General features: G+C 43.6%; 1 protein-coding gene across 1 annotated transcript in view; it reads left to right on the top strand.

Annotated features, from left to right (window-relative positions):
• LOC138970629 (multiple epidermal growth factor-like domains protein 10) overlaps positions 1-12102 on the top strand; it is a 120119-nt gene that overhangs the window by 95409 nt on the left and 12608 nt on the right. The window contains exon 19 of the mRNA XM_070343099.1: positions 731-769. Coding sequence (XP_070199200.1) covers positions 731-769 — 39 coding nt within the window. The remainder of the gene's footprint in view (positions 1-730; positions 770-12102) is intronic.

Genomic DNA, 12102 nt, shown 5'->3' with positions numbered 1-12102 from the left:
ACACACACTCGCGCGCGTGCACACACACACACAAATCAACACACACACACACACACACATGCGCACACACACATGCACACACATGAACACACACACGCACACACACACACATACATATACACACTCATACACACATTAAACAAAACGCGCGCGCAGACAAACTAATGGACGAACACATGCACAGTTTCACACGCCGCGCAGGCACGCCTGCACACATATGCAGGCAGGCAGACACACACATACGCACGCACGTGCACACGCCGACCCGCGTGTGTGAAAAGAAAAATGAGTTTTGTCCCCGCAATGTCTATAATATCTTGATGTCGTCGTCGTCAGTCCCGTCTTCCTCGCAATGTCTATAATATCTTGACGTTGTTGTTGTTGTCGGTTCCGTCGTCCCGGCAATGTCTGCAATATTTTAACGTTAACCACCCAAGATGGGAAGAAATATCTCTTTCGTCGAGACTAATAGGTTTTAGGTTAAATGACAACAATTTTTACTTCAGCAAGCTTACTGTCCCTTTATGAACCATAGGAGTCCCTCCCCCTCCCCAACCAACGCCCCCCCCCCCCCCACCCCAGCCCCACACCCCCGCCTGCGATCCCAAATCATCCTTAACTTTCAGCTGGAGAATCAAGTGTGTCTGTTTTAACTTAGTATTTTACTTTAACTTTCAGCTGGAGAATCAAGTGTGTCTGTCTTAACTTAGTATTTTACTTTAACTTTCAGCTGGAGTCTCAGAGAAAAAAGAAACCCCTACTTCCAGTGGTGAGTAGATGCGTTGGTGTTCGGTACACTCTCTGTTACCAAGGTTACTTTGCTTCATTAACGGAGCGATTTACTCGATGTGTGTTTCGTAATTGAATATCTGTGGTGTACATCTTACACAGAATCTTTTATTGGACAATTCGAACATCCCTGGGGTGGCATTCGCACACACAATCACACATTATATGCCATTAACAAAATGTTTGTAATGTTTTTATTAACTCAAAGTTGTGATGAGATTTCCTAAAACACGAAAACGTTCTTACCAAAGATTAAAAAAAACCTTGTAAATAAAAAAACAAAGGGTTGTTTACTTAAGTTTGAAAAAGCGTCACCGACATGATACAAATGCTCACCTAGCTGCTTTTCAGTCACCAAGCCTAGTGCTGAAATTGTATGAGTTTAACGGACGAAAGCATGTGATTTGTGTTAGATCGTAGTAAAGACATAATTATTATTTCGGAAAAATGAAAGAAACTTTAAATATTAAATTTACCCTTCCCGCAAGCCGTGACTATGATGTGTCATTGACGTGGCACTTGAACGTCACTGGCGTGGCACTTGAACGTCATTGGCGTGGCACTTGAACATCACTGACGTGGCACAACACTTGAACGTCACTTACGTGGCACTTTAACGTCACTGACGTGGCACTTAAACGCCACTGACGTGGCACTTGAACGTCACTGACGTGGCACTTGAACGTCACTGACGTGGCACAACGCTTGAACGTCACTGACGTGGCACAACACTTGAACGTCCCTGACGTGGCACTTGAACGTCCTTGATGTGGCACGTGTGTAATCAGTGTAGCAGTCATCATTTGAACATTTTACAAGGCCGATGTTTATGCGATTATCGATCGTCTCAGCCAAATGTTAAACAACGGCAGTGTTTGTGTTGTAGAAGACACTTAATACTGTTCATCTGTACTTCAAGCAAAACACATTGAGTATGCTGCTGACTAGTAAATACATTGAGGGATTTGATTTCAATTCAGTGACGAAAAATGACAGCAGTTTAAAGACACCCGACACCGATTAAACAACCATTTAAACTCGCTAATTTTTTGCCTGATGTATGTTTAAAGTCTGATAAACAAATGTGTTAAAATCAGAGAAATCGATCGTAGCGTTGTTAAGATACAGCCTCCTGAATATGTTGGTTTTTTTTCACTTTGTGTTTTGTAAATCAGGGTAGGCGATTGGATATGGTATCTAACCGATTAATTAAATCACAACTACTTGTTTTTGTGTGTGGCGTGAATACCGACTTTGTGCACATAAAAATCATGGTTTTTGTTATGAATAAGTGTTACCATTCTTTGTGAAATGGCTAATATTCGTTAATGTACATGACGTTTTACGTGCTAAAATGAGACCAGCTGCTCACTTCAACTGAATATATTTGCTGATAGAACCATTACATTTTCCAGAAAAGTTGACATAAAACAAACCTGGGTCTACACAATAAGATATCAAAACAGAAAAAAAATCGATCGTTAATTTTTTGCACAAGTTTACAAAACGTAACCCTAATAGCCAGGGTTGGTAGGGATATTTTGGTTCAGATTCTTCCAAAAGCACCAAATTTGGCCCAGAGGTCGCCCATGCCATACTGTTTCATTTTTTGCCGACCGCCAAGACGGGCGCCCCATGGGGCCGCTATATTGGCAAAATCCAATATGGCCGCCGTCCGGGTTACATATTGATCACATGTCAAACAAACTAAAAGGGCTAAAATCATGAATGATATCTCATTTTAGTTTTTTAAGGGGTCGGGGAATCCGATTCAGATGTTATTTCAATGATATGAGGTCAAAATCCAATATGGCCGCCATCCGGGTTACTTATCGATCACAGGTAAAAAAAACAACTAAAAGGGCTAGAATCATGAATGATACCACATTTTAGAGGTTTTCGGGGTCGGGGAATCCGATTCAGACGTTATTTCAATGATCTGAAGTCAAGTTTACCCTTCAAGGTCACAAAAAGGTGCCATTGGAAGAATCTGAACCAAAATATCCCAAACACCTCTAATTATCAAGGTCACAAAAAAATCAATAAGAATTATTCAGGAACAATTTCAATTCAAATAATTCGGAGACATATGTGGTGACAAGACGCTTTTTGCCTCTGTGTGGATTACTATTACTATGCATATGTTCTGGCTGGCACTCTATGATTCCAGCAATACTGGTCATCACCACCATTATTAACACACCCGCCTTTGCATTTGCAGTGCTAGAGGACCGTCACATTTGCAGAGGACCGTGCATCGGACACTAACGCTGTTGCATTTGCACTCTATGATTCCAATAACAAGTCCTACTGGTCATCACCACCGTTATTAACACACCCGCCTTCGCATTTGCAGAGGACCGTGCATCGGACACCGGCGCGGTTGCATTTGCACCTTCCCGTGCATGCCTTGAGGCAGCCACATTGCAAGAGAATGGCACATGCCAATGAAGCGTCGCTTAGAGTGGTCCATAGTGGTTGCCAGGTATTAGTGCCATCTTTGTGCCAGCCCCACTCACTGAAATCAGGAATTTCCTGCTGGATTGAGGTGGCCTGGGTAGGTGGAAGCTTTTCCAGCAGTTTGCATCCAGTGGAGAAGAGTTGATATCTGGCCGTGTTGACACCAGCTGCACTGCACCCCTTGCTGTACATGACTATGACAAAGTGTTCGAGGCGCTGCATATGCACAGACTCAAAACTGAAGAGGTCAGGGTCAGGGTCATGCGTGAGAGCCACTAGTGTGTCGGTGAGATCCGGTATGCTTGTCCATGCTGCCCATGCTGTCTTCTTGCCACATCCAAGAAATTGTGAAGTCGTGTCGCACCCCGTTAAGCTGTGAAAGAGGGGTAGTGCCAAGGATTTTGACGGGCCAAGGTCAGAGTAGATTGTATGGACTGGTATGTCACGGTAGTTTTTACCAGTACCGAAGCCCACCCAGAGCTCTGATAGGCCCAGGGACTCGATAAACCGGATTGTCAAAACTACGACATCGCTGTCCACAATGCGAACAACGGCTGTTGCATGACCCTGCTTTGCTGCATGTGCCAGATGCAAGAGGATCCTGGTGTCCTCCTCGGAATGGTTGCACGGCTGAAGTGTTGTGAGGTCACAATACTTGTTGGAGAGCACGGTCTCGAAGCGGGTACTCAGGAGCAGCTTTCCGTCCATGTCAGCCTTGGAGATCTGGGTGGTGATGAAAGAGAACAGCTCCTTTTTATTTTCCTCATTTTGCAGGAATCCGCTGTTCCAGTCACGCTTCGGGATTGGAGTATTGCCATCACCGACTCTTGTCCGTGGGCCATTTCCCACGTCGTTGCTGTGTGAGGGCTTTGAGGTTATTTTCCTCTGGGTAATTATCCCATATGGCGTCAATGCGTTGGGTACTGCTTGTGATTTAGGCCTCCAGATATGGTACAATGTGGAGCGACACATACTCGTTGAATGTCTTTGCTGTTGTGGGTCGCACCATGTGGATAACAGCTGCCATGTCCAACACCACGATCGTGGCTTGTTTGGCAGCATCTGCGCGGCCAGTGGGTGCATTGAGGCACTTGAGAATGTCTGATTTTGTCCCTGATCGCGTGGGCGGGGATGTAGCTCAGTCGGTAGCGCGCTGGATTTGTATCCAATTGGCCGCTGTCAGCGTAAGTTCGTCCCCACGTTCGGCGAGAGATTTATTTCTCAGAGTCAACTTCGTGTGCAGACTCTCCTCGGTGTCCGAACACCCTCGTGAGTACACACAAGCACAAGACCAAGTGCGCACGAAAAAGATCCTGTAATCCATGTCAGAGTTCGGTGGGTTATAGAAACACGAAAATACCCAGCATGCTTCCTCCGAAAACGGCGTATGGCTGCCTAAATGGCGGGGTAAAAAGCGGTCATACACGTAAAATTCCACTCGTGCAAAAATCACGAGTGTACGTGGGAGTTTCAGCCCACGAACACAGAAGAAGAAGAAGAAGTCCCTGATCGCAGCAACCCTCGATCCGCCAGGCTCGGTGGCTCTCTCTGATTTTTGAACCGAAATAAGTCTGGCATGTCGGCATCGGGACGTGACTGGAGTGAGAGAAAAAGTTGTGTGATTAGCATCATGTTCTGCCTCTGGACGCCGCTGTCCTTTGTACCTTTTTTCTTATTGGTCGGTTAGCGAAGGTTTTTTTTTAATTTTTTTTATAGTTTTTTTTTAACATTTTATTTCCTTTATATACACATAAACACAGCATAACATACATCATACACCGAGTTTATCAACAAAGCGCATACACACGTACATACCTAGACAAGACACAGACATAGACAGTAGGGTGGGTTGTTGAAAAGACAGGGGATATGGAAGGGGGGGAACTGAGGTTGTGGGGGGGGGGGGGAGGGGAGGGGGGTAACTGAGGTTGGGGGAGGGGAGGGGGGTAGGTGGGGACGGTGGTCACAATTTAGCCTCCAAGTATACATGGGGTTTAATTATCGGCATAAAAGTACTGTATAACCTGTTATGAGTAAATGGGTCAGGGGGTATCACATTCAAAAATGTTCATACGAAATCAATCAATACAATTATCCTATAGCATCAATGAAAAAAGTGTCTATATAAACACCACTCTTTTTCAAATTTACCATAATAATTATTTACACTAGCATTATACTTTTCGATCAAAAACCTTTGTTTAACAATTTTCACAAAAACATTTAGTGTTGGGACTGTCTTATTTAATTTAGCTCCAAATATACTTTGTTTGGCAAGGAGAATAAACAAATCAAAAACAGCATCCGTATGAAAGTTGTCTAAATACCCTAAAATGACAAGCTCTTTTGACAAATTCAAATTACTGCAATGTGTGAAATTTTGACATAACCATTCTGTGAAATCAGACCAAAAAAGCTTAACTCTTGTGCACTCCCAAAACAAATGTTCTAAGGTTTCCTCTTCCTGTGTACAAAAGCTACATAGTGATGTGTCAGAAATTTTCATCAAAAATAACAGGCGTTGAGTGGGAAAAATTCTATGTAGTATTCTATATTGGAACCACCTTAGGTATGTGTCTTGAGTAGTTTGCCTTATTGTCAGAAATACCTTTCCAACATTTACATCAAAATTCAATAAATTAGCCCATTTTTCCATGCACTGTAGATTGCCATCATTTTTCACAAGATGGGTGTATAGATGTTTTACTCCACCTTTAGCTATTTGTTTCCATACAACATCATCACCAATATGAAAAACATTGTTTAAAACTGCATCTAACTTTAGTCTTTTATGAAAATTCTTAACTGAGGGCCTAACGCCCTCGAAAAAAACAAAATTCAGTTGTAAATTTGGATGTTTCAATTTAAAATCGTTATATGACAAAAACCCATCGGCTCTCATCAAGTGACCGACTGTAATAATGCCGTTTTCCATCCAATTCCTGTTAGAAATAACCTTTTTATCTATGCAAATATGTACATTATAATACAGACGCTCTGAAGCAAAATCACTCAAGGAGATGGGGACACATTTGCATGCAAGATGTTTATAATGTTTGAAAACATCTCCCCAGAAAGGATTCTGAACTCTTTGCATCAATATGTTTCCAAACTCACCTCCTCTCTTGTGAATGTTATGTACAAGTGGACACAGAGCTTTTAGAAGTTTAGTTACTTTTCCTTCACTACAAAGGACTCGCTGTAACCATGATATCTTCAGAGCTGACAAAAAGCATTTCAAATCCACCATTTTAAGCCCCCCCTCTTCAAACGACTGATATGCTGTTGTTCTCTTTATTCTATCTTTCTTACTATTCCATAGAAATGAAAAAAATAACCTATTCAAATCAAACAAAAACTTATCATCAGGGTCTGGTAAACTCATAAACAGATGAGTTAACTTAGACAGCGCCAAACTCTTAATAACTGTTATTTTTCCAAAGGGTGTTAAATTTCTTCTGGACCAGGACCTGAACAAATTCTCAATTTCTACCAATTTATGTTCATAATTAAGGGGTATAATGTCATCTAAGTTGACTGAAAAAACAATGCCAAGAACTTTAAATGTTACAGGGTTCCAACTGAGCATAAGTTCCGGCATAAATTTAATATTACAATTTGTATGTGAGCCTATCCAGACTGCCGTAGTTTTCTCATAGTTCATTTTCAGACCGGATATAGAGGCAAATTGCTTCAAAACGTTCATACATGCACAAAATGATTGTTTTGAACCATCCAGAAACAGGGCGGTGTCATCTGCTAACTGGGATATTAATATTTCATCATCTGCCACCTTTATACCTTTTATATCTGTACTCTGGCGGATCATAATGGACAGAAATTCGGCACATATTAGATATAAATAAAGTGACAATGGATCTCCTTGTCTGGTACCTCTTTGTACATCAAACCAACTGGAATATTTACCATTCACAGAAACACATGATCTAATATTATTATGAAAAGTGAAAATCCATCTTTTAATGTCATCACCGAAGTTGAATTTGCACAAACATTTATCAATGAAGGACCAAGAAACGCTGTCGAAAGCTTTTTCAAAGTCAATGCACATTAAGAGGCCACGTATGTTATGCTTATTCACATAAAATAGAGTATCATATATACTGTTCAAAAAAAGAAACGCATAGTTGCTACTTGCCAAATTTGTTTTATTTTTCGAAAAAATTAACAGAAAATCCAATATTTAGATTATTTGTTTGAAATTTGGTATGGACACAGTTGAATGCACACACAGTTCATTTGCATCTTCAAATCAATCAGTCAATCAATACGATTGGGTGCCGAGGCTGTCAAGTCAGTAGGGGGTATGACTGCCTTGAGCAGCAACAACTGCCCGGCACCTTCTGGGCATGGACTGGATCAGATGCTGTGGGATGGTGTCCCACTCCTCCTGAAGTGCCTGCAATAGATCGCGGTGATTTGCCGGCGCTTCTTCTCGCCTGCGCACACGTCTGTCCAATTCATCCCAGAGGTGTTCTATCGGGTTCATGTCTGGCGACATGGATGGCCAGGGAAGCACCTGGACATGGTGGTCGGTGAGGAACTGGGTGGTGAGTCGTGCTGTGTGCGGGCGAGCGTTGTCCTGCTGGAATATGGCATCCTGGTCAGCCAGAAGAGGAAGGGCGTGTGGGCGCAGAATTTCCTCCACGTATCGCTGGGCAGTTATGCGCCCGTGGACGTGCACCAGGATGCTCCTCCCAGCGGTATTGATCGCCCCCCACACCATGACGCCTCCACCACCATGAACGGGTGCCTCATCCACACAGTTGGGCGCGTAACGTTCGTTTACTCTCCGGTAGACCCTCCTCCGACCATCATGTCGCTGGAGCAGGAAGTAGGACTCGTCGCTGAACCACACGTGTCTCCAGTGATTCCGGACGGTCCAGCGAAGGTGCTGGTTGCCCCACTGCACTCGGTTCTGGCGATGGCGGCGGGTGAGGACAGCTCCTCTGTGAGGTCTATAATAATGATAATAATGGTGATTTCTATAGCGCTTTCGAACACACAAAGCGCTTTACGAAAGCAATAACAACATCATTACCAGAATGACGCCATTGACGGAATAGAACACAATCATAAACACTTTACAACAAAAACCAAAAACAAAACATAAATGTTACAAAATTCCAGAGGCTCTTACAGGAACGAACTCTCAGTATACACAACAATTATAATGCACACACACACACACACACCCACCCACACATGTCCACACACACGCACACACACACACACACACACACACACACACACACACACACACACACACACACACACACACACACACACAGTAAACATTGTTCATCCGAAAGTGCACATTCACAGGGTCGCGACAACTACATCATCATAGAATGCTTCTCTGAAGAGGTGAGTCTTGAGATTTGCTTTGAAAGAAGGCAGAGATGGACTGAGACGTAGAGACAAAGGGAGTTTGTTCCAGATATGATCAGCTGCGACTGAAAGACAGCGGCCACCATGATCGTCCCTCTGATACTTAGGAGCTTTGACAAATTTATTTTGGGAGGCAGAGCGGACAACCCTTTCAGGATTGTTTTTCTGCACGAGATCGGACAGGTACTGTGGAGCCGTGCCCGCGGCAATTTGATAGAATATGCAGCAGATCTTGTATTTAATTCTTTGTTCGACTGGAAGCCAATGTAGCTGTTTGAGTAGAGGCGTGACGCTTTGTTTCATAGGTGTTCGAAACACGAGTCTAGCGGCAGCGTTCTGGACTAGTTGCAGGGGCTTGGTGACAGATTTGGGACATTCAGCGAGCAGTGAATTACAGTAGTCTAATTTAGAGAGTATGCCGGAACAGACTAGTCTTTTGGTTGCGTATTCGGTAAGGTACTGTCGAATGGAACCTATACGCCGGATCTCCATTCGCGCTGCTTTACATGTTTGGACTACATGCTGTTTCATGCTAAGATCTTTGTCAAAAAAGACTCCGAGATCACGGGATGTATCCGAGAACTTGATGTCAATATTGTTCAAAGAGATGGCCTGTGGGAGTTCTGAAATAGACTTAGCATGGGTAGGGGTGGAGTATGAAAAACGCATGGCTTCAGTTTTGTCGTCATTTAGTTTGAGTTTGTTCTCTTCATTCCATGCCCCGACATCTCTCACACACTCCTGTAGCGACAGAACCAAATCTGGGTACTTGTCATGTGATGCGGAATGATTGATCTGCGTATCATCTGCGAAGATTTCGTGTAGCACACAATGATTCTCTATGAGAGTTGTCAGCGGTGTTGTGTACATAATGAACAGCACCGGGCCTAACACAGAACCTTGAGGAACACCAAACACAAGGTCTGCGAGCTCTCAAACCAGCTTCATGCAGGCGGTTCCGCACGGTCTGGTCCGATAATCGGTGTGCCCCGGGGAGAGCCTGGACAGAAGATGAGGCCGACAGGAAACGATTCCGGAGGTGGCGGAGCCGTATGAAGCGGTCGTGAGCAGCAGTTGTCGCCCTTGGTCTTCCCGCTCGTGGCAAGTCAGCAACGGAGCCAGTGGCTTGAAACCTGACCCACAGTCTACTGATGGTGCTCTGGGACACGTGGAAGTGCCTGGTGATTGCACTTTGACTTTGGCCTGCTTGTAAACGACCCAATGCAATTTGGCGGTCTTCTCTGCTCAATCGGGCCATCTTTCGTCGCTGAATTGTCGTCTGATTTCTTTGTGGCGAACAATCCGCTTTTATGGGTTTTGGAAGACATGGTGAGAGCTCAATATTCCCCGAGTTTCACGAGATTACACTGAAGCATGACGAGTGGTCATGCCAAATGAGCAATGTTGACATTGTAGCCACTGATAACGCATGCGTCACGTGCAGAGCTCACTTGTGGCAATGGACGAAAGGTCGACGACCAGATAAACATTTTCTGCAGTTTGGTGGATATCCTTGTAGCCATATAACTAAATTAACCAAATATTACAAGCTATGCGTTTCTTTTTTTGAACAGCATAATAACCTAATGTTTTGGCCAATGTACCTTCCTTTAATAAAGCCTGTCTGATCTTCATGGATCAAGTTTGGTAACACAGACTTTAACCGTTCAGCAATACAGGATGAAGCAATCTTATAAACTACATTCAACAGTGTAATGGGTCGCCAATTTTTCAAAAAACTTTTATCCTTTCCATCCTTTGGTATACAGTTAATAACTCCCTGTCTCTGGGTGATAGACATCTCTCCCTTTTCAAAGCTGCAATTCGGGGATCTCAAGAGAAAGGAACAGAGATCTTTAACCCCTTTTTGCCGAGATTTTTTTTCTTTTTTTTTTCTTGCGTTTTTTTATAGCAAATAAAATTCTAAGACACAATATGTATTTCTTTTCTGATTTTTTTACTTTTTCTTGTGTCTACAGCATTTTTTTCAAGCGTCCTTTAAAAAGGACGCTAGGATCGAGAGGGTAGAGGTTTATCAAACATATACAATAGTGAAAGGAACAAGTTTCTAAAAGTTTTCAATGAAATTTATTAACACAAACACTTGTTTTCAAAAAAGTTTTTAATTTTCGGTTTATAAACAATACAAAGTAACGGATTAACTGTCCATTATTTTAAAAAAAATAAACAAACAAAAAAACAAAAACAACCTCTGAACATGGTGCAAGTCACTCTCCTGTTACCCTGCCAATGTGAATAATCTGTGCAAACAAAATTGCTTTCAACGATTTTTGTACAGCTCGTCAGAGCTTTTCACTTTCATTGTGAGTGGTCAAGTGGTCAGTTACCGATTACACAGGAGTATGAAATGCCACAAAACAGTACTTTCGGTGCAGAGGGACATTGCACTTCAGGCAGATTTGTTTGACCTTTTTGCCACATTGTGCGCATCTTCTCTGCTTGGAGATGTGCTCCACCAGGTGATCCAACCCATCACATCTGATTGCTGGTGGAACTCTTCTGTCCAGCTTTGCCACACGTCCGACAGGGTGGTTAGGGAGCTCCAGGCGGGCAGCAGCGTGTGACCTCTTGAGGTAGATGTCTGCGATGGCACGCCGAACTGCCAGAAAATCCATGGGAATGTACTCTGAGGCAGGTGTTGCCCTGTACATGTGCCATGTTTGCTGCACACACAGGTCAAGACAGAAGCTGAAAATGGCCCACCACCATTTCTTGGATCGTATGGAGACTCGGTATTTGGCAATGTTCTGGTCCATTCTGTCGCACCCGCCCATTGTCTTGTTATAGTGTTTGATCAGGAAGGGCTGCGAGATCTTGACTCGTTTTTTTCTCTGCCTTGGAGCACCGGGAGGCTGACTGCAGAGGGTTGACTCCTGCTGCATTGGAGACAGCGTTGACGATGTTGTTGTCGTTCCATCGAACCACTATCACTCCTGTGTTTTCGGCCTGTTGAAAGTCGTAAGTGCCTCTCTTGGTATTCTTCATTTCATTGATTGACTTCAGTGGGCACTGCTCGGTCCTGTTGGCACGAACCGTTCCTGTACATCCAATCTTCTTGCTCGTGAGGACGTCAACAAGCTTCAGACTTGTAAACAGGTTATCAAAGGTCAGATGGTAACAATCTTCCGGCTCCTCTTCCTCCAGCTCAGAGATGAGGTCAACCACCACGGCTCCACCCATTCCAATGCCTGGATACTCATCTGCATTAGCTTGCCAGCCATTTGCTCCTTGGTAGGGTTCAAACTGGACGCAGTACCCAAGGGGTGTGGCCAGCACCCACATCTTGTATCCGAAGCGTATAGGCTTCCCTATAATGAATTGCTTTGCACCGTGTCCGCCATAGTATGGGATCATGCTCTCGTCGATACTCAAATGTTGTTGCTTCATGATTTTTTTGAAGTATATGAGGCATCTCTCATT

The sequence above is a fragment of the Littorina saxatilis genome, linkage group LG7 (assembly GCF_037325665.1).
Source record: "Littorina saxatilis isolate snail1 linkage group LG7, US_GU_Lsax_2.0, whole genome shotgun sequence".
In the NCBI taxonomy this organism is placed as follows: Eukaryota; Metazoa; Mollusca; class Gastropoda; order Littorinimorpha; family Littorinidae; genus Littorina; species Littorina saxatilis.
The sequence above is the reverse complement of the archived record's forward strand: the minus strand, read 5'-3'. Positions and strand labels throughout refer to the sequence as shown.